Source organism: Daphnia carinata, chromosome 10 (genome assembly GCF_022539665.2).
Source record: "Daphnia carinata strain CSIRO-1 chromosome 10, CSIRO_AGI_Dcar_HiC_V3, whole genome shotgun sequence".
NCBI lineage: Eukaryota > Metazoa > Arthropoda > Branchiopoda > Diplostraca > Daphniidae > Daphnia > Daphnia carinata.
The window spans coordinates 4,109,015-4,131,735 of record NC_081340.1 but is presented as its reverse complement, the minus strand read 5'-3'; the positions used below and the strand labels follow the sequence as shown (position 1 = coordinate 4,131,735).

General features: G+C 41.0%; 3 protein-coding genes across 5 annotated transcripts in view; 2 read left to right on the top strand and 1 right to left on the bottom strand.

Annotated features, from left to right (window-relative positions):
• Positions 1-14,130, top strand: part of LOC130700104 (protein maternal effect lethal 26-like) — a 96,630-nt gene extending 82,500 nt beyond the window's left edge. The window contains exons 1-3 of one of the 2 annotated variants that reach the window (XM_057522114.2): positions 12,772-12,976; positions 13,035-13,688; positions 13,753-13,965. In XM_057522114.2, the coding sequence (XP_057378097.1) occupies positions 13,047-13,688; positions 13,753-13,875 (765 nt within the window). In that variant the 5' untranslated portion in view covers positions 12,772-12,976; positions 13,035-13,046 and the 3' untranslated portion in view covers positions 13,876-13,965. Of the gene's footprint in view, positions 1-12,771; positions 12,977-13,011; positions 13,689-13,752 lie in introns of those variants that run through there. The other variant, XM_059497414.1, reaches the window with a different exon arrangement.
• Positions 14,131-14,243: 113 nt separating this feature from the next.
• LOC130699713 (glutamic acid-rich protein-like) lies at positions 14,244-17,790 on the bottom strand. Its single transcript, XM_057521920.2, is given in 4 exon segments — positions 14,244-15,981; positions 15,984-16,507; positions 17,083-17,418; positions 17,530-17,790. Coding segments are annotated over 3 exon segments (1,593 nt in total). The 5' UTR covers positions 17,243-17,418; positions 17,530-17,790; the 3' UTR covers positions 14,244-15,072.
• Positions 17,791-20,169: 2,379 nt separating this feature from the next.
• LOC130699790 (spermine oxidase-like) lies at positions 20,170-22,628 on the top strand. Of its 2 annotated transcripts, XM_057521933.2 has the most exons (6): positions 20,170-20,188; positions 20,715-20,831; positions 20,893-21,169; positions 21,352-21,568; positions 21,637-21,882; positions 21,945-22,628. In XM_057521933.2, exons 3-6 carry the CDS (start codon positions 20,910-20,912, stop codon positions 22,506-22,508), a joined length of 1,287 nt encoding a protein of 428 aa, XP_057377916.1. In that variant the 5' UTR covers positions 20,170-20,188; positions 20,715-20,831; positions 20,893-20,909; the 3' UTR covers positions 22,509-22,628. The 2 variants fall into 2 exon arrangements, with proteins under 2 accessions (XP_057377916.1, XP_057377915.1); XM_057521932.2 differs by lacking the exon at positions 20,170-20,188 and having other exon boundaries at positions 20,567-20,831.
• Positions 22,629-22,721: the final 93 nt, after the last annotated feature.

Genomic DNA, 22,721 nt, shown 5'->3' with positions numbered 1-22,721 from the left:
AAAAAAGAGATAAAACCAAGACGGAAAAAGAAACGTGAAATAGTTCCGAAAGGTTACGAAAGAAAATGGCCTGACAGTTATTCTTAGAGCGAGAAGAAACTCACGACAGAGTGGGCCACACACCTCGATCCTTAAAGAAATCCACAAACACAACGGTAGAAAAGGTGGGCTCGACCGGCAGCTTGGGTCATTAAACAAATGAGGCAAAGGTAAAAACAATTATAGGTCCTTATTTTGCGTTTTGGTCCATAGCTGGAATAGTTTTTTGTGGGGGGGGGGGGGATGAGGAGGAGAATTTGAGAGACCCGCCTTATTTTTTGCCTTTTTTATTGCTGCTTTTTTCGGTGCGTCAATAACTTCTTTTGTTTCAAACGTACCGATTCTTTCGGTGGGTTTTCTTAGAAAAGATCCTTATGCCAATTTTATTCCGTAATTATGTGCGTCGTGTCCCGTAAACTGTCCATACGTTGCCCGGCGAAAGAATTGCACCACTTCCTTCAAGTTATTCATCAATAACAAATGAAACGCAGTGGTAGCAAATTTGAATCTGTTTCTCCTTATAACGTTTTTTTTTCGATTATTTGAGAGGTCGAAGAAAACAAGATATCCAACAGTGAAAACGGAAGGCTCATTTGCATTCGAATGTCTTGTGCAGAACAAAAGCTTTGTGTTAAGGTTAAACAGCCATGGAAAACAAGCAAACGCTAGTAAAAAAACAAAAGAGAGACCTCACACAGAAGTCAATTTGCAGCAAAACCTCGACATGATACCTTGTACGGATATGTAGCCGAACCAATTGTCCAACAGCTTGTTAACCTCCAATCTCACTTCAACGTTTAAGAGAATACGACCTGAAAAGACCGCCGTTCTTGTGGGAGGAATTTCATTACCTTAAAATTCGGAGGCGATATCGAACCAAAACCGATGAAACTCGTAAATCACAGCCAATAGCTCACCTGTGGTCCTTCATTAGCATACCAAAGAGGCTACCGTCTTCTTTGAAAAGGCATCCATCGCTTTGACTACCATACTCTGGCCAGCGGTAAACCATTTATGCAAAATATTGTCACACCTAATTGCCCATTTTGGTTGAGAACAAAAGGGAAACAGCGCATGTTAAATGGGGACCTTCTTCGTCTGAGCCCGGCCATTAGAGACTCTGCCACCAACGACTGGAACGGCAATTGCTACCACAACATAGAGGAGCATCTGATCTACTTCATTCGATGGCCAAGAGAACTGAAAAATCAATAAGGAATTTTCGAAACGAAAGAAGACAACGCAAACTAAAGCAATTCGTCTTTATTAATTATTCAAAAAACAAAAATGTTGTAACTCGAATCCACTACATCACGTGAACTTTAAAGAACGAAATGGGTGAAATGGTTCCCCTTTTTTTGTTTTTATTTTTGTTGGTCCAACCGATTGGTTTCAACTTTCCTGTCGCGTTCAACGTAATTCAATCCCGTTTCGTCTGGACTTTGTGGTTAACTCTCTTTTCAAGAGAAAGATATTCCTAACAACAGATCAACATAAAATGCAGAAAAAGGGGAGCGTATGGAATAGAAGTTAAATGAGTGGCTGGAACTTGGCATAACTCAGTGGAAACCACATGAAAATCGTGCACGACTCTCAGTCATCTCGTGTTACATCGACCTTTGTCATCAGATTCAACTTGTTGGTGGTTTGTGCACTCCTCCGGTATTTCCTTTTTTTGTTTTTACTTTTTGATCTCTATCTTCTTATTACCAGTCGCTCATTTTCAGTCTAGCGAAGGAAGGAAGCGGAACTAAACAAAGGCAACTATGATTGCCTTTCTTGTTAATAACGTGGTTCTAACAGCCTTGATTACCATCTCACGTGGTAAGACAAAGAGGGAACCCTCTTTCTAACCGCAGTTGCAAGTTTCGCCTTTCGTGTTGATGAACATGTAGACAGGCCTGTGTGTTCACAAGAGTGACGCCAAGACGTGAGGGTGATGATGAACACACGTCCGTAAGCTTGTCACTGATACGCATGACACCCTACTCCGCCGGAAGAAGTCCACTTGAGCGTCTTTGTGGTTCACAACCACCGATTTCCTTTGATTAAAATGTCAATGCCAACTATCTGTGGTCGTTCGTTGTTGTTTTTCCATGTTTTTTTTTGCACTAACACGATCTCGTTTTTGCAGTTTTCGTAATAGGGGATCCGTAGCTTTTCAGATTTAAGGCAATAGGGCATCAGTAGTTGTTTCTGCGCATCTAACGGGACACAGACTTTTACGATTTCAAGTGCTTTGCCGAATATTTCAGTGGAAAAACAATTGTGCTAAGCAAAATTAAAACCCATTCGAAATGGAACTAGGCCACACAGGGAAAACCTTTTTTGGGGCGTTAAATCCAAAGTGATGCCCGTGGGTGGTTTTTTACATCCTATCCGCATTTCAGTTAGATCATTTAGATATTTTTGTAGGAAAAAGATTGCAGGTTATTGCAACATAAAATTAACATGCATTGAAAATTCCCCGCCCACTGTATAACAGGAGTCTTCCCCAATTCTCAGATACGCGAATATCTTAACGAAGAGAAAACCTCGGAGGATCGTGTAAAAACATAACAGAACACACGTCTGCTAGAACTAGGGCAACCGCAATTGCACACGCCAGGTGGAGGCTTTGAGATGTGCGACTGGAACACTTATTTGCCACCCCACTAGCCACACACAATTCCTTTTTTCTTTCTCTTATCCAGGGAAAAGTCCGAGTTTCACCTAATAGAAGTATAGGGAAGAAGAGAACATGGCTGCCGTGTCGGTGCTCCAGGTTAGCCTCTCCTTTTCTTCTCGCTCTTTTCTAAGTGGATAATTGCTGATGAAATTATCTGCGCTAGTGCTGCTGACTTGTCTCGCCGCAAGAAGAAAAGAATAAATAAAGAGCTTGTGCATATTGGGAACAACAGAGGATATATACAGGCACTGTCTGTAAGGGGAGGATAGAGTCGGAGATGCGCAGTAGAAAGAAATGGCATTCAACACGAAAAGGTCGGCCATTTTCGATGGGTTAGCACCAGAACACCTTTGAGATAAAAGACACACTTGACTTTTCGGTAGTGAATGGATCGCAAATGGTCTCATTCTTCTTCCGATTCCATTCAATGAGAAGCAACCGCCGACTCGCCCTAGACATTCAACTGATAAGCCGCTTAAAGAGTTTGAGGAACAAAAGACAAATCATCAACCCACCCCTTCTCTATTTAAACTTTGAAAACCATTTCACCAGTGTTTGAGGGCCCATCTTTGATCTATATATGCGCTACTGGAGCTACTGATTGACTACTCAGCCGGATGATTTGCCACAGACAATTTAGCCCACCTTGGCTTCCCTTCAGTTTCCGGTTGTGTTTTTTTACATGCCTCTTGTCAGTTCCTTTTTGACTACTCCAGCCATATCATTTGTCTTTTCTTTCTCTAGTTCGTGCGTATAATTTGGACTTACGAAATGGTCCGTTCTATTCCGGAACTAGAACCGTTATGTTTTCAATTTTTATTCAAAACCTGCATGACGGCTTTAAAACTGCAAGAGAACAAATCAGCGGCCTCCTTTTTAAAGGTTTCTGACGTGCACTGTACTGTTATTCCGTTTTATGCAAACTGTGCCTTTAGTTTTTGACATTCAGCAACATCCGTATAACCCACCATTTGTGAAGCATCCCTCTTCTCGGCATATTGAACCGGTAGTTTTCGCAAGCTGCTACTTTGCTTTTGCTGGCCACTTGTGACGATAAACGACCTTCAGCTGTCATCTTTAATTTTCGGGGATAACAACAGTCGGGGTAAACAAACAAACAAGAGGCAACGACCTTACGATGAGGCTCGTTTGTGCCATACGGTACAATGCCGCTCTATTTGGTGAATCCTGGGATGATTTTAAAATTCCTATGATTATCAGATTGGCTTCTGAGAGACATTGTGAATACCAGGTGGGAAACAATCTTCTTCTTTTTGTCTGGAAAGGTCACAAGGGATTGCTGTCTCCCGTTAAGACGGAACGAATCTCAAGCTAAACGAGCGCAACCAATTCGTACGGCAATAAGTCTACTAGAAAGAAGGATACCAGTTTTACTTTTCTTTTCATTTCAACTACCTTCAAAGGGGAAATCACTGTTTATTCAAGTTAACCACACACCACGTAATCATCGAGATGACCTATACTTTGCACAAGTGGTACACTAGTAGTACAGTCGATTGTAGCAATTTCAAATCACAAGATTTTGAAAATCACCCGAGCTCACGAATACGGATAATACGCCATTCGCGTGTGTTAGGCTTCTTTTTGCCCTCTGGTATTTCCAATCCTCCACGCAATATTAGACGATATAACTTGCACACTCAATTTGATGGCGAAGGGGATCGATACAAATTAGATATTCAATCCATCGACCCGCCCGAATGCAAAAAGGTCTTCCATTCGAAATGATATTCCATCGGATATAGTACAAGTGTATCTACCTGAGATAATGCTACGTATGGGATGATGTTTAAACTCGATGCACGCAACGAAGCGGATCACTAGCACACTTTTTTTTTTCCCTTTTGATGGTGGTGGTATTGTTATCACTCCAGCTGGCCATTCTTCATCTTGCCGAACTTGTTCTTCCATAGTGTCTTGTAAGGAGGAGATCGAGTCCATCTTATTAGCATATAATGGGGAGCCAAGTGTTTATTATTCAAACCCACTGGCCAAGGCCCTAGGCTCGATGCTGCTCTTGCTGGATGTACGTGCAATGCGGGGTGTATATCAGTGATTACGTACATTGCGCAGCATGAAGAGAAAGAAGGGAGAGGAAAAGAAACCTTGCGTTAACGGTAGCGCAGCGTATTGTTTTCGAATCGAACCTGCAATTAACTCGGCTCCACGTTGACAGCAAAGCTACAAAGAACGAGATTGATTGAATTTGATGCTCGAATGCAATTCCAGATAAAACCGTGTAACATTCTGGCTAGTCCGCCTTGCCAACACAAACATTTCATAATGCAAATTCTGTATTTCTTTTACTTTTAATACGGATCCAGCACCTAGGGCAGTAAACTCAGTATCGGTAAATTATCTTCCTTATTCCTTTATAGTTTTGACAAAAGTTATCACAGAATGCCCTGAATTTCAACGGACTTTTTTTCGTTATTGAGAAGACGTTCTTCCCCCTCATCCAATCCCCCAAACAAAATAGAAAGAAAAAGGGTTAAAGAAGGCTAGACTAAAAAAAAGCCAGGTCTCATCGAACAAGCAACGCCCCTAAAAAAAAAAAGATCAGCCTAGAATATCGTATGAAAAAGTATCCGCTTTCGATTCCGGTGGTCCGGAGTGAAGCCGACCACAGCGGTGATAACTGGAAGACATCATCTATCTTTACCATATTTTTTTTTCTAGATTGTTTTCTCTTAAATTCGTTTCCACTTGTTGTAATTTTTTTTGTGCGCTGGTTGTCGCCTCAGCTTAGCTCATACGGGCTACTGGTTATGAACTTGATAAGATACATCGTAACGGAAAAAAAAGAAGCGCTTGTTCAAGTAGGAAAGCACCCCATACCTCACACAGAAAGTGGTAATGAACACTACGGGCAAGCATCACCTTGACGATGTATCGCCGGATGGTGGGGAATATAATGTAACAGACAAGAAGCCCCAACAGCCACGCCCAAACTTTGATCTTTTCCTGTCGCCAGTTTCCACTTAACTGCGTTTGTTGTGCTTGCATGCCCTTTCAACAAAGGGTTCACTCTGTTTTTCGTTCATTCACCTGTATCAGACTCGGTGTCTAGTATTGGGCTATCGCAAATGACATCCACTATCATGCTGAATTCCGGAATTCCAGAATAAAAAATCAGTGTGAAATTTCGAGTCAGATCCGTAATGTACTATTGTTTTCAAAGAATTCCAGACAAATGGAAATTGATCTTTAATCGATATTGTTAGACCAACAGTCCTACAGTACAGCTATCATGACTGGTTGCATACTTTGCCATCATGTCTTGTTCATCGGTGCGTGTCGCAACTCTGGATAGCCATGAGCTATTTGAAAATTCAGCCCAGTGGAAGGGCAGAGTTTAAACATAGTGGGATTGTAACTTGAATCTTGTACAGTATAATAGGATAGCCTCCCCTCGTATATCTTTCTCCTTTTTTTATATTTCTTCTCGTGCTTTATTCTCGATATTTAATGGACCAAGATAAGGAGGAAAAAGAGGGCAGGATGAAGGCTGTCAGGTCGAATAAGCCGCAATTCCAGTGACAAGTGAAGTGCATCTTCTAGCAGGTCAAGAAACCAAAGCAAAGCCTAGCCACGTTCTCTCTCTATGTCCACCGTATTATTTAGTAGCAGTCTACATTCCAACCTGTTGATACTTTCCCTCTTGTTTTGTATGTCCCCCGTTTCGTTCCAGACACACAGATGAAATCTATACGAAGAGGGATGCACCCCTCGTTCACAATTTCCTCACAAAAAAATTTAGTTCGCAAGATCCCTTTTGAAATTCGTTAAGTAAACAAGAAGGAGCACGAGTGAACACTTGCCCATCATCCACTATATTTACGGTAACAATATCGGCAGCTTTTTGGGCGTATGTGCACCTGTCTTGGTCAGTTGTTACGACCTTTTTTTATTCTTTTGCGAGTGTTCATTATAACTAGCTTCATTTGATTGTCCACTATGCTGACATGGAGTACCTTTGCAGTCATTTTCAGTGAGCAAACAACTGAAACTTGTCAAAGGGAACGAGACTTTCTTTCTAAGTCCCACGGATTTTCGTTTTGTTGTAGTTATATTGCCTGACCAGTAGCCCAGCGGGGACGGTTTTTTAGCCCTTATACAGTTCTAGATCTATCATAAAAAAATGAAATGAAGACTGGGACGAAGACGAGACGAGAAAAAACAGCGTGAGATGAGGAATATCAAAACATGGTTTGTTTTTATTTATTTTCTTGTGGAGACACGCAAACAAAAATGAAGTAGCATCTTGGCCATCATTTTAAGATGATGCATGTTGATGAATTTGTCTTAAAATTTAAAAAGATTAGATGCTACTGTTTTATGCAAAGCTATATGGGCCTAGTGCCCTTGCATGTAAACAAGGAACTCATTTCAGAATAACGTGACAAGATAAGAATATTAATACGTGCTTGATATCTTGTATTCTTTCAGATTGCTTTACCTCTTACGGTAAATTTCACATTGACGCGCTAGGACAGGTAGTCGTAATACAGATCTCGTATTCTATTAGGGTAAGACGAACAAAGGCTGTATTCTTTAGATGATTTTCTTTGTTTTGTTACTGTTACCTGAACCTTAGCCATTATAACCATCTGGTACGATGCTACTATCTTTTGGCGTGATGAATACATCTATTGTGCGTTGACCGTACATGCATTCGATTTACTTCTATAGCAGCAACCAGATGATTAATACAACACCATCTTGAATCTATATTGTTGTACGAGGCTACCAACCAAAAAGAATTACAATTTTCAATTTTTTTTTAACACAGAAGACGATAGCGCATTTTGCCTATCCGTGTTCAATAGAAAAGACGGATGCGAGACATAAAACGTTGCTCATTCGAGTCATAAATGAATTTCATCTCCAATTAGTCGGCGCACTATGGATACTATTTAAAAGAAATAAATTCCGAGGTGCTTCAGCTCTTCCTTTTTTTCTTGCACAATGGGTTATGGCTACACTATATTGCGTGTACGTACCTACCCTTTTTACCTATAAACTCCCCCCACTACCAAAACGAGGGGGACACCTGCTACGGTGCGTCTCATTAATCAGATGATATACATTAAAAGAAAAAAATGGAAGACGACAACCATATCAACGAAATTCTATGTATTTGGTCTATAAATGCACTTGACTACGAGTCCCATTTAACAAAACTTGTGACTATAGGGCCTCTTCTCCAGCAGCGATAGGAAAAAGCGCCGCTTTGCTTCAATTATCCGAAGCATTCATTCCGAGTTTTAACACCGTCAAAAGAGCGTCATCACTCTGTCAGAGTAAACCCCTTTCCTTTATCTCAGTGGAGGAAGAAATTATAGAGGCTCTTACTGTTGTGCGCTGGCCTCTTTACTCTAATTAAATCGGTGTAACTGTCTAACCGCTCAGGATTTTTTTTCAGGCAATATTCACCGTGATTGCTTTGAGCTTCAGTGAAGAGATTTACCATTAGAGATTCTTATTTTTCATTTTCCACCTTCCATTACGAATTTACGAGATAAATTGCTCTTTAAAAATCTGGCAATTGTGCAATTGAGAGAGGGAAAGAAAGGGTGTAAGCTCATTAGTTTGTGCAGGTTTCTTGCCCATCGTTATTTCATTGAGAGCTCTCTTAAGGAAAGGCCACACACTTCGTTTGCAGTTAGCAAACAAGTTTGGGTTTGTTTGCAAGTGCCAATTATAGTGTGCCAATTTCGACACGCGCGCAACGGCCGTACAGTGCAGTTCCAATTTATGTGCGCATTAGAGACATCATAGTGAAAATATACAGTAAGAAAGAGAGTGAAAGACAGTGTGAAGTGTAGGTGATACGGTGAGAGTAATAACAGGTGAAAAACAGGTAATATGCAAATATCTTGGGCCATTATGTGCTGATATTTTAGTTGTATACTCTTTGATGCACTTGTTTTTCATGAAGAAGATGTTGAAATAATCATACGCATAAATGGCGATAATTGACCAACAAGGCTGCCAAAAGAAAGCGCTCACCGATCCAGTAAATGGTGGACGTAATTGCAAATAGCCAATATTTTAAGTACTCGAATTGTGAAACGTCTGCAGCGAGGAGAATGGCGCCACCGATGAAAGGAAATTCTAGGATTCAACGGGTAATTGAAGCTATTATTCGGTATGATAAATAAGTAGTTGAGAACAGCATTGAACACGAGCCGCCGCAGATGTTAATCACAGAATTCAAATTCAGCCCGGAGCTGTTTTTTCCGTTTCATATGTTCTGACGAGTCTTCTGTAAATATCGGTCACTTGTTGGAGAGAAAGCAATAGCGGTGCGATGCAAATTTAATTTGTGCATAGTAGTGAATTGGATTTTCTTTTGATGTTTCTTATTGGGATGGGGTTACATTTTTTGCTACCTATCCCCTTCAAACACCTGAAATTTACCTGTGACAAAAAAAAATAAGGAAATAGAAAAAGCTTTTTGTATAGCTTACCATACCCCACTTTCCAGGAAGGTTGATAATCGTTTGTGTTACGAACCACTACCCTTTTTTTCTTTGAAAGCGCTTGCGCATCCACGAACTCCAGACAGGTTCGTAAGACACGTGTACGTTCCAATTTTTCCCCGTACTCAAATCCACACAAAAAAGGAAAATTAGAAAATTTTCTTGGTCCGCAAAGGCCGTGCGGAAGACACCCCCTTTTCACGTGTGCCGTTGTAGCGATAAACGAGTTAATGAGTCGAGCTTCTTTAAAACGTCATTATCTATTTACCCTTACGAAAAGAAAAAAGGAAAAATTATTTTTTAATAAGTCAGTTTGAGGTGCCCAAACAGCTAAAAAGAAAAGAACGAGCCGACAGACAGTGCGCTAGTGCGCTAGTGTGTACCCCACTTACGGCCTGAAATGATAGCCAGTACGCCGGATATGATTCTCGACCACAAAATTTTGTTTGGAACTTTTTATGATTTTTTTTTTATTATAACAGAAATCTCTATGGGGCTTTTTGATGCAACCGCACATTTTGATTTCATTCTCCACTTAACCTCGGTCACGAAACAGCCAGCGCTTCATGTGGCAAGAGCCTCCCGGCGGGCAAGGTGAACGCCGATACTCAACACGCGCATGGTATAACAATCTTTATGAATATGATAACACAATTATATCGTATGATCTTTGAAAAAAAACTAGTGCGTGTTATTTTCTTCCCCCTGTTCTTTTAAATCTCGCCATCGGCATGGACGGCGGTCGGCGTTTATAATGGCATCGCGTGTCACGCGCATTTAATAGGCGTTTGTTATTCGTGCCGACGACGACGACATACCCCTGGCATTGTTGCTATATAAAGAGCCTCCTACTTATCTGGAACATGGAAAATAAAGTAAGTCGTCTTATTTAACATCTTTTTTTATTATTATTTGAGGCGGATGTTTGCGTCATTTGGTTTGTTTTAAAAGTAATAAGATCTTATTCTTCTATAAGGATATTTTGCTGCCTCAAACTAATTTTCTTTTGTATTTTAACTTCTCTAATCAAACTGTGTTCGCAATTTATTTAGGTATTAGAAGTGTGTGTGGAGCACACAGGCACTGGCAAGCAAATCAAATAAGAATTGATACACTAAGACGCGGATAAACGAAAAACAAACGAACCGCAAGACACGCTTCTCTGTTATTATTTCGGCCAGCTGCTAATCTGAAAATCGGAAAACCAAATGTTTGAAAAGTGGTAAAATGCCGTTGTTGAACTGTGCGAACCAATTTCGATTTTGTGTGTGGGACATGGAAATGAAAAAGGTAAAATCAACTTGCACCGTAAATCCATAAATCCGGCCAGGCCGGCATGTAATGAATGGGGACGGCCCACGTGTGCGAAATGTATCACTCCTTTTCTCCACTCAAAAGCGGAATAATAGTGCTCCACATTTTGTCCTTTCAAAAGTACTCCACACCTTTACAATGGAACCCTTTACAATCGCCTTCCCTTTTATTGACGGCCCCTTTTTTGCGCTCAATTGTTGATTTCACACGAAAAGTCTATATTTGGACAGAAAGGGTTTTAGACTGACGAGTATGAGGAACATCTAGAGCAAAGTTGAGGGTCTTTTCAAACCCCATCGATCTTTGTCAATCTTAGGGTAGCCTATGTGGAACTTGTTGCACAGCGGTCGGCTTTTTAACCGAGTGGGAGGTATAGAAATGTTTTGCTTATTCTAGACATTGCAAGAAGACGGAACCCAGCTGAACTGCATATAGAAGTGTGTCAGAAAGCCAAGCCACCCACATCGGTATTTGTTTTCTTTTCGTTTTAGTTAACAGCTAGTAGATCTTATTCTCTTTCATTTTTTAGATTTCATTTCCGGAGCCACTTGAAGTCTCCTAGAAAGCGATACCTCGCCTAAAGAATGAAATGAATATCCCCCTTTTTCCATTCATTGATCTGAGTTTTATTTATGATAAGACTATCTTCTTTTTTAAATGGACGTTTTTCATTTCCAATTTCAACAGGGCATTGAGAAAAATGGAATCACAGTCGCTGCGAAGTAGTGGGACGAGGTCAATTTCCTACCCATTCAAAGGAGTGAAGAAAAATGCGGAGGGGGGGTTCCAGCTAAACGAAATCGAATCAATAAATCCATCAAGCTTGTTGAGAGATTTTGGAGGTCAAGAAAAGAAAACGAGATAAAACGAATGGTGTTGAGCTAGGAAACCCTTTCCAACTAATAGTAACACTCCGCGGATGGTAGGTAGTTCGTTACGTACTTCCTCGATTAAAAAGCAGGATGATTTTAGTTCACATGAGGCTTTTTCATCAGCGTTGATTTCAACTTTGGGCATCATCATTCTTTTGAAAGAGTTTATGTTTAAAGAATAAAGGAATGGGAGAGAAAATGGGCACATAAAAGATATCATCAATCGATACTATCTTTCAGCGGCCAGCCACCTGGAGCTCTCAGGTCAGCAAAAAGTAACTCACCATCGCCATGCCATCCATAAACCAATTCCAATATGCATAGGTGGGTATTCCTAGTTCCCTTTCCGTTAAAGCATTCGCTATATGCAGTCCACATCGATATGGAATTCATTTAAGCCTTTTATTTTGAACACCGGGACATCAAACCATCGAGCATGAGTTTTTGATCGCTATAAACAAAAGTTGTAACGCTATACTTTTGCATTTATTAGAAGGTGGACGATGGTGTTGAAAATGAAAGACTTATGAGATGTTTTTTTAATAATGTAATAGAAGGTAACTTTTGGGATCAACCTGTCCTGTTATCGACATTTTGGCTCGTATTCTTCGATCCGATTTTGTAGAGCTATGAGTTTTCTTTTATTTTGAAAGTAGAATCGAACGAGTTTCCGCATAGAACTTAGCTTACCTTACAAGAGATGGAAGCACGTGAAAAGACGCGCAAAAGAAGTCGATTTAATTTTTGAATTCATAATTAAAACCACTTTCTCTTCGAAATCGATCACTTTTATGGCGGTTGTATTTGTATGCCGCGCCTTTATCATGTTTCACAGCTATGTAATCAAAGCGCCGAAAAAGCAAACAAACGTCCCGAAAGTTAGAAGCTACATTGTTCTATCCCAATCTGCTGGGCCTAATTTAAAGCTTACACGACCCTATGTACAGTTTCAATTATTCGTTGCCCTGAATTTTGAATTGCAATCGATAAAGCGATCATATCGACCAGCTGCTCTTCCTTCGCCTGCGCAACATACGGAAGACATTGAATGCCAGTGATTTAATAAAGCGAGCGCACATCCATCGTGATTGTCCGTGTAGTTTGCTCATTCATACAGTTAATACGGTAGGCTTGTTTCATTACACAATTATGGGCAACACCGCTGTTGTTTGCACCTGTATTTTCAATGTTTCACGGCCGAAAGGTCAGTGACACTTTGCACCTTGCGGCATTTGATGTCATTTCATGACCTAGTCGTAAGATCAAATCAGGAGTCCTAAAAACGTTACGTGGGCTGGGATAAGAAACCCCATCAGGCAAATGACGTCTAGCTTTACCTCCATTAGCGCCACTTGCTTTGTTGTCAACTTGTCATACGTGCCAGTCTCTGCTTCCAACGTGCCGATTATGCACGTATTTTGATTTGTGCTCTCTCTTCATCAAACACGTTAAGTACTTGACAACTGTCATGCTCCGGTGAACGTTTCGATCTTGCTACGAGTACTAATAACAAACATTAGTACACAATCAATCGGCCACTACATCTGTCTTCTCAGGCTATCATTTCAAGCCATCAGGTATTTGTTTTTTATACGCAAACGTTGACAGAAAGATGACATCATAATATTTGAACAGGTTTATAGAGCGATGTCTATAATGTCAGAGGAAGCTGTCATTCGATGCGAATGGACAATCAACGAACGACCGGAAAGAGGCGCTATCTGGATGTCGAATTTGGTGCCTTTTCACGCGGACAATTGTTTCCGTTTCGGGCTGAAACAATCCACAATGACGCTGTACTTTATCAACGTTTACCCATGCAAATCGGGATTCAAAATATCGCACGTCTACCTCATCGCTCCCGGTGTCAACGGCGAAGAGATGACGTTGAGAACCGAACCCAACGAGCCGGCCATTCAAATGTTCACGTTCGTCCTCGAGGGCTATTCCCACACCGACGTCCTGACGTCGTACAATTTCTACATCCACGTCGTCAAGACGATCGATGATTACAGTTACCAGCCAGTAGACATTCGAATGGGTGGCGAGTATTGGGCAGCAGCCAAAGAGAAGCAGTTCACCGATTTCGAGTTCCTCGTCGGAGATCGTGTCTTCCCAGCTCACAAAGGTATCGTAGCTGCCCGGAGTCCAGTCTTTGCTGCCATGTTTAAGGCAGATATGATGGAATCCCGGACACAACAGGTCGTCATCGAAGACATTGAATCGTCCATCTTCGAAGAGTTCCTCTATTTCCTCTACACGGGGCAATTGAGGCGATCGGCAGCCGACGTATGTCTACAATTTTTTAAAATTTTAACCTGATTTTGAAAAGCTTTTAATTTGTTTGTAAAAGGTAAAATTGTTGATGGCAGCCGACAAGTATCACGTCGATACTTTAAAAAGCCTGTGCGTCATGGCAACAGCAAAGGATTTGGATGCTGATCATTTGTCAGCACTAGTCATGAAAATTGAATAAAAGCGAAAACAATTTCCGCAGAGGACCGCATCAAATTGTTTGTGAACGATCGTTATCATCTTCCTGCCAGAGAGATCTATGTAAGTGTTAATTGTTTCCTAATATTTCTATTTGTTACTCGGTAAAATGTTGGAGTATTATTTTTTCTATTATTTTTTTTTGTTTGGCTTTCCCTTTGTGTTAATAATTTAAATCGGAGTTTATTGTTGTTTTTGGAAAGATTATATATTTTTTGAAGTACTGTATCGTAAAAATTCACCAAATACCTAAAAATGTACTCAGAAAAAAACAAATCGTAAAACGGCCGTTAAGGTGTTTGCCCTGTCCCTAGCACAAGAAACTTAAAGAACAAAAACAAATTAGAAATATTTGGGGATGTATCGGGACCATCGTCTGGTCACTATGGTGAGTACGTAAAGAATTCCATCGAAACTAGCGTCTTGATTGCAATCACATGTTTTTGTTACTAGGCAAGGGACTTGTGTTTTTTCCCCTTGGATTTCCAATCATTTCATTTAGAGTTTAACTATTTTTCTACTCCCTCCCGTCATGTAGAGGATAGGTGGGTTGATCACGCGATACCGGAAATCACGCGTTCATTTCGTCGTCGTGTGAGGGATTTTGAATTGCGTTCCAACAAAACTGATGATTTCCAGTTTTTGCTTTCCGTATTAGGGACGCATTTTTACTGCCTAAAAGAAACGTTTCGTTAAAGAGAATTATTAAACCAAATGTGATAACCGACGTATCCCGTGATACCCAAACTGAGAAACCCCAAATCGGAAATGGAAGACACACTTTTTCTTTTGCCCCTCCTGGCATTTCCATTAAATCATTTTATTGTTTAACTTTTCTTTCCGACGTGATTTTTTCTCATTAAGGCGTCCCTTCTCCTGACTGAAATTTCGTTATGATCATTTAAAGACTTAGAATTCATTCGCTTTTTTTTTTACCGACCGCCGATAGAATAATAGCAAGAATAGGAGGGGGAAAAAAATTGGTTAATACAATGTCCTTTTTTTTTTTTTTTTTTTGAATAGCTACGTTGGATTAATAACGATAGAAATTGCTTTTTTTTACTGGCAATACACTTGGTTCAATCACATTTTTATGTCAAGGTTTGCGCACCATTAGCTGTCGAGCTAACCTCATCCATTGTTCACGCACTTGTTAATAGGACGTTTGACTGTGACATGATTACTGGTTTTTGGTTGGGTCGATCGGTGGTTTCACTTCTGGCTCAGTCATCGCAGTTACGGGTTTGACTTCTGGTTCAGCCATCGCAGTTACGGGCTTCACTTCTGCAGGCGCTTTGATTGCTGTCTCTTGAATGTTTGCTTCTTCCTCTTCTTCGTCTTCTTCGTCTTCTTCTTCTTCTTCCTCTTCTTTCTTAGTTTCAGGTTTCTTTACTTGAGTTTCGACAATTGCAACAGGCGTTTTGACAACAACTTTTTCTTCTTCCTCTTCTTCGTATTCTTCTTCCTCCTCATATTCTTCTTCTTCTTCCTTTGTTTCGGGCTTTGTTTGCGCTTCTACAATAGGTGCGGGAGTGCTGACGATGGCTTTTTCTTCTACTTTCTTTTCAGGTTCTTGCGTTTGAGCTACTTCAATTGCTGAAGGAAGTATAACCATCTCTTCCTCGTCTTCTTCTTCTTCCTCTTCTTCCTCCTCTTCTTCTTCTTCCTCTTCGACTTCCGGTTGTTGTACTACCGGACTAGCTGCAGCCGTAACAGCTGCAGTAATGGCTACCTCACATTTTTCTTCTTGTACTTCCTTCATTTCATCTGGAACTGTTGTAATTCTGCTAATGACTTCATCTTTAACTGGAGGAGCAGCTTCTGTGCTTACAGCAGCTTTAACGACAACCATTTCTTCTTCTTCTTCTTCTACTTCTTCCTCTTCTTGATTATCATCTCTCTCTGCAACCAACTCCGATTGCACCGGTGAGGCAACTGGTGTTGGTTCCATGACTTCTCTAGCTGCCAGAATGTGTTCGCTAAACGTCGCTGGTTTGACTGGATAACATAATTCTTCTACTTCCTCTTCTTCTTCTTCTTCTTCTTCTTGTTTCTTTTCTTCTTCTACTTTAACTTGTTTTTTGTTTCTGTCACATCGTTTGTTGCTTGAATGATTTGGTTCTCGATTTGATCTTCAATGGCCGTAACAGCTGTAAAATGAACTTCCGGTTGAATGGGGACAACTGCCTCGTCTTGCGATCCTTTCGATTCCGGAATACTCACAATCTCCGCTTCCGCAACGGCTTCACTGTGTTGGACGGTGCTGGTGATCTTTTGAACCGAGACCGTTTCATCTGCCAAGTTTTCCTTTTTCACCTGTTCTTCTCGCTTCCCTGGCATGACAGGTTCAGTTGCTGCTGGGCAGCGTCCAGCGGATTGAGCTCGGGCGGTAGCCATGACGGGTTTCTCCTCAACCGGTTCAATTTTCGCTTCAGTTAGTTCCGGCTTCGTTTTTCTGAAGAGAGTTGTCAAAACGACAGCGGCCGTGCCAAAAACGGCCCCGAGCCCGGCGGCCATAGCTCCGCTGATGCCTGAGATGCCAACGGAATGCAGGGTTGAGAAAAGACTCCCGCCGGAAGCCTCCCACGAAGCGGCCAGCGATCCCGCAGCTATTCCTACATGTTTAAATAACGATCGTCAAGTAAAAATGTTTCTCGTCTGGACAATTTTTTGGGTTCTACCAAAAAGGAAAAGAAGAAAGTTATGAGATAAGACAAGGCCATCAAAAAGACAACCATAAATGCGGCTTTATATTTGTGTGGCCTTCACCCAACCAGCCATAGGGGCCGGCCGGCAAAGTGTTTGGCAAAAGCCCTTTTGTTTCGCACGACTTGCGAATTCCTGTCGGTTTTTGCAGACTACGTCTACAAGGCCAGGTTAGTGAACTGAATTCTCATTGCAATTGTTGGAAAAAACAAAAAAAAATGATAAACTTTGCACTAAACTAATGGCTATATTCTTATCAAATTTTAGTCTTTTGCTCAACATAAAATGGCAAATATTACTGATTCACGCATTGGCATTGTATCGGTTAACCGATTAACTCACGCTACGATGTTTGGGAAAAGTTGTCATAGCAACCGATTGCAATCAGTTAACCTTAACAGAGGAAAAATGAAGCTGAAAAGAAATGCAACGCTAAAAGTCTGCTGTCATCTCGTGTGTTACTAACGATGAATCATGCATGTACCTGTGCTCGTGAATCCCATGGCCGACAAGGCCACGCCGGCCATCAACGGTGCAGCAAAACCGGCGGCCAATCCTACACCAACTCCGATCACGGCTCCGTGCATTTTGGAGTCTGCATCAGCGCCATCGCCCCCGGCAGCGGAATTTGTGCTATTTCCCATATTGATTGGATTTGTTTCTTCTTTTTCTTTTTTTCTGATAAGGATTTAGGGGGAATGATCGTGGCTGGCTTTTTCGTCACAGAGAAACCGTCAGCGAATGATATATAGACTTTGTAGAGTGAGGACTGCCGTTAAATTTAGAAGTGAATTGGGAATGGCACGGAAGTTCACCCCAGCTGAGCACAGACCGATGTGTGGGTAAAAAGAGAGAGAAAAAAAAAGAAACTTGACTTTCTTCAAGCCAAGTCTAGACGGCCTTAATAATGGTATCTAAAAATAGAAAATACTCGAACGTCAGGCACGCCGGTTAGTATAGATTTCCTGTATGAAATTTCGGATGTTTCAGTCCCAGCCGGGATGATTTTGCTTCTGTAATTTTATTTGTTCGTGACGTAATGTGGCCCCTCCCGTCTGGCGATTCAGCGATTGATCCAAGCAGTGAACTTTAAAAACTCTTTGATGCAAATGAGAACTAATGTTGAGACCACTCGGCTGGAGAGGCTTTTGCACGATGACAAAGCTACGGGACAACTGCGCACACAAAAGGGAAGGAGAAGGTTCGGGAGCGGCCGGAACGAGTGGTATGTTCCGAATTGTGTTAACAGATGCCCCCACCTACCGGTTTTGCAATTTCTCCCTTTTTTTTTCCCTCTCATTTTTCCCTCTCGGTATATAGATAGGTAAGTATAATATGTAAGTACTGCTGTAGCGAACTAGTGGTTAACGCAGTTAATCCGAACGCGGTAGTCTCGCGTTCGAATCTTAAAAAAGTCAAGCACTTTAAAATTCGTGATAACATCTCCTGGTGTATCGTGATATAAAACAAGTGCAAGATGAAATTTGCAAGTATAACTCTCGTGTTAATCAATCAATGTCAACCCGAGTTTAAGCTATGCATACATAAATGTATAAATTTTAAAATTTTCCACAAAGAAATCAAAGAAAATAATTTTGCTTTTAAGAAAAAACAAATGATTAATTTTGGCAACTTTAAAAAGATTTAAAGTAGAGTCAGACATGAGACAGAGCACATGCGAATCATTGAGGGAAATCCGCTCTGATGTGAACCGCGAATGGTTTGTCTCAAATTTCATCATTCGTCTTGGATTTGAACCTTCACTACCCCGAGTGGGAGCCGCCGACGCTAGCCACTACACCACCGGGATGTACGTTATTTAATCCCCCCAAATGAATACGCCGTAAAACGCTGATGTGGGAGAAGAAATTCCGCAATAGTTGTCTAATTTTGGACAAGCCTTTGGATCTACATTTTTTATAATTGGAAGGCTGCACGGTTGGCACTCCCTTACATTTATTTATTACGAAAATTTTTTGCGTGATTTCTTGGAAAAGAAAAAAACAGCATCCAATTTGTCAGACATGAATCAAAGCACACACGAATCATAGGGGAAACTCCACTCTGGCGTGAACCGCGAATGGTTTAATTCAAATTTCATCATGCGAATTGGATTTGAACCATCAACATTCATTGTCAAGACCCGCTGCCTTAACCGCAATACCACCGAAACACATACTAAAAAATAATAAACAATAATGTTACATTATCGATTACAAAACTATGTTTTAATTTGTTGGTTAAATAAACATAAACTAGACATCAGACGTGAGTCAAAGCACATCCGAATCATTGCGGGAAAACCCACTCTGACGTGAACCGCGAATGGTTTAACTCAAATTTCATCATTCGTCTAGGAATCGAACATTAATCATCTTAAATAACAGACACGCTAGATAGCCATGAGCCGAAGTACACCTGTAAATGAATACCATTACCATCAAATATCCAACGTAAATAATACTGCCACAGTGAAATACGTCACTGATTCTACGAACAGGGTAAAATCAATGTCTTTGTTATGACCTTCACGCATCCATCATATTTTCGAGTTGCACGTGACCACAAGTAGAAGGATTTACGAGAATAAACAGGTAAAAATATGAAAGGTGTGACTGCAGCAATTTTACAAACGTATGCGGAAACACAAGATATGGTGTGGCCAGGCGTGCGTGACATGAGTTGTTATGATTTCGCTTTACAATTGCACAACGAAAAGCATAACACTTTTCGTGATCAAACAACTAGCGGCGATAAGGTTGAAATCAGGTCCTGTAGAGCTGTGGCGCTTAAAACGCGAAAAATAAAATCGTATATAAATATCAAATTAAATGCATTCACTGCGAATGGCGATAGATTTCGTCTCCCATCCCAATAATACCTTTTTCTTTCTTTAAAGGCAACCCTACCGGTAATTATGTTTCAGTTGCTCATTTGGTGACCCTACCTTCAAAAGTGACTAGGTCAACCTTGAAAATTCACCTTGCCAGTCGAGTTACATTACTCGTGGCGGACGGTTGTGCAGATAAGGTAGTGAAAAATTGCTGGTTTGCATTTCCTGTTAATCGAGATTTGACGCCGCCTGACATTTTAGCAGATTCTTTATTTCCTTATCGCTGTCATAAAGTTTTATCGCCACAGTTCTGGATTCGAAAGGTACACACAGCTATCATTTACTTATTCCCGTTAGAAGCATAAGAATAAAACCAGACGCATTATCGTGAAAAATCGTAGTGTTATCAATTGCAAGAAAAAGAAAAACGAAAAAGGGGTTAACGGATGGCCAGCAATGTTAACTGCCACTCAAGCGACTCAACATTTCCAGGGAAACAAAGGACGAGGACACTGATTACGTAAGCTATCTCACCATATTTGAGCTCAAATTGAAAACGTGTTTTTTCCTAGTTGTGAAATGACATCCTTCCTCCTGATAATGTTACCGCAATATGTTCCAAAAATACCCGCATTCTTATTTCATTTTTATGCAGAATGTTCTTATCAAGACTCGTACATATCAGATGTCTCACATAATTGAAACCCGTTCACAACCTCGCCTCGATTTTTCCCCCGAGTTGGACGTGATGCCTAAGGTAAGTTATTCACAATCTCGTGTGGCATTCAACGAGATAAAGTTTTCCAATGGGCGGACATTGTAGCAATGTGTTGATGTCAGATTTGCGTTTTTTTTTTTGGAGGCAAGAACACATCAGCTGCACCCGTGATAACGGCACTTGGAGAACAAAAATGGGAGTTGCCTGATGTTTATCTTTGCCTTTTTGGGATTAATGATTTTTTCAGACAAAAGCCAAGAAAAAAAACGAGTTGGTTTGGTTTGGACTAGGGTTTTTTTTATTGGGCTCTGTTTTTTTTTGTATCTTGTCTTGTTTAGCCTTTAAACTTAAAAAAAGAAAGCAGATAAGTCGACTGTCAGTACAAAGTCCAAGGTTCTACGAATGTGCTTGGTTTCTATGTTTTTCTTCTTGTTAGTTTTATTGGCTGTCGAACGCACCGCTGCGTCTTTCTTTATTGATCACTGCAACGTCTAGTTTTATTATAGCCCTTTATATACAGTATTTTCCTTTTGAACCATGATGACTTTGATTATTATTGGCGCAGGAGCTGCCGGTTTGGCTGCTGCATCTCGGCTCGTTGAAAAAGGATTCAATCCTGCTCGAATCACGATTCTAGAAGCCGAAAACCGAATAGGTGGTCGGATTCTCACCGTTCCACATGGTAATTATTAATTTTATTGTGTAACATTTTGAAAGTTTATTCATTTTTACATTTCCACAAGGTTCGGGCCTGATAGAAATGGGTGCGCAATGGATCCATGGCAAAGAAGGTAATGTTGTTCATCCACTAGCCGAGGCGGCTGGGGAAATACGGACGGACATCCACACCCTTGAATCAACTGGTTACGCGGATGACGTGGAGATGGTCTACAGGGATGGACGCAAAATCACTGCAAGCCAATTGAAAGAATTCAAGGAGATTTTGCAAAAAATTTACGTTGATTCCAAGCGAGAACTATCCCAATGGAAAACATCGTTAGGGGAATACTTTGAGTATAAGTAAATCAGACTTTCAGTTATCTCAATCAAATGGAATTATTTATCTAACTACGTCATCTAAGGTCTATCATGTTACATCATCGTTGTTTGATCATTCCTGTTATGCTAACTCCGTGGTTATCAGTAGTTTCTAGGGTGGTATCGGTATTCCATGTCTAGTAATATCAATTTTTTTCTTTAAGATATGGTAAACATCTGGATCAAGGGTCTTTTACCACCATGGATCGAGCGACCGCTTTGGATCTTTTGGATTGGGCTCACCGAGCACAAAATCTCGAAGATGGGTCCGACAATTGGATGGAAACGTGCGGAGTGGGCTCGTTGGAGTACCATGAATGCGTTGGAGATTATACTACTGTGTGGAAACGCGGTTACTCTGCTCTATTTGACATTCTAATGGTAAAATATGTTTTATTCTTTAAGGATAACCGTGCGGATATGATGTGTTTTTCCTTATTTTCTGACAGAAAAATGTTCCAAAAAGGAATAACGGATTTCAACTTCCGCTTTCCGACAGAATCCGCTTGAATTCGCCTGTTAATCTTGTTAGATGGAATCCAGATCGTCCCAACTGTAAGGTGGAAGTCGTTTGCAGCGATCAGACGTATACTGCTGATATGGTCCTTGTCACGTGTTCGCTAGGAGTGTTAAAGGATAGAGCTGATAAACTGTTTACACCTTTATTGCCTGAAAAGAAGAGGAGAGCCATTGAAGTTAGCATAGCTAAGCACAAAAAGATAATACTTTATTGATAATATTGTTAATCGATTTTCAGGGCATAGGTTTCGGGACGGTAGATAAAATATTTCTCGAATTTCGTAAACCTTGGTGGAACCAGCAATGGGGTGGAGTCAATTTTCTGACGGAGCCTTCGAAAGCCACCGGCGATTGGGTTGACAAAGTGATGGGGTTCTCCACCGTCCGCGGACAACCAAATTTACTTATAGGATGGATTAGTGGTCCCGGTGCAAGGGATTTTGAAACTCGTCCCGAAGTTGAGGTGATGGGGAAATGTTCTGAACTGCTTCGCAAAGCAGTTGGCTCGGATTTCGATTACGAAGAGCCAACGCGAATGATCCGATCGTTATGGCACAGCAATCCTCACTTCTGTGGGTCGTATAGCTATCGGTCAAGGAAAAGCAAAGATCTTGATGTTTGGGCATCTGATTTGGCTGAACCGGTCTATGATTCCAATGGAGTTATTCGATTGCTCTTTGCCGGTGAAGCAACTCACGATCATTGTTACTCAAACGTTCACGCAGCAGTCGAGACGGGTTGGCGCGAAGCCGACAGAATCATAGAACTGGTTAAAAATTCTCCTTGTCTTGCCAAACTGTAGTTGACGTTACATACGAGGGAAGTGTCTTGTGCTGCTGGTAACGGCAAAAACTGTACCCCGAGGCCCATGCATTTTAACACCTGATAATGTCAGTGTGAATAAAAGCACAGCAAGTTTGAATTCATGCTCTGAACCTTCTTGCGCAGAACGCTGAAGACGAAAAGCGGTCGACTGGAATGGATGCCTGTCGCCACCTTTTTTGAAGTATGTAAT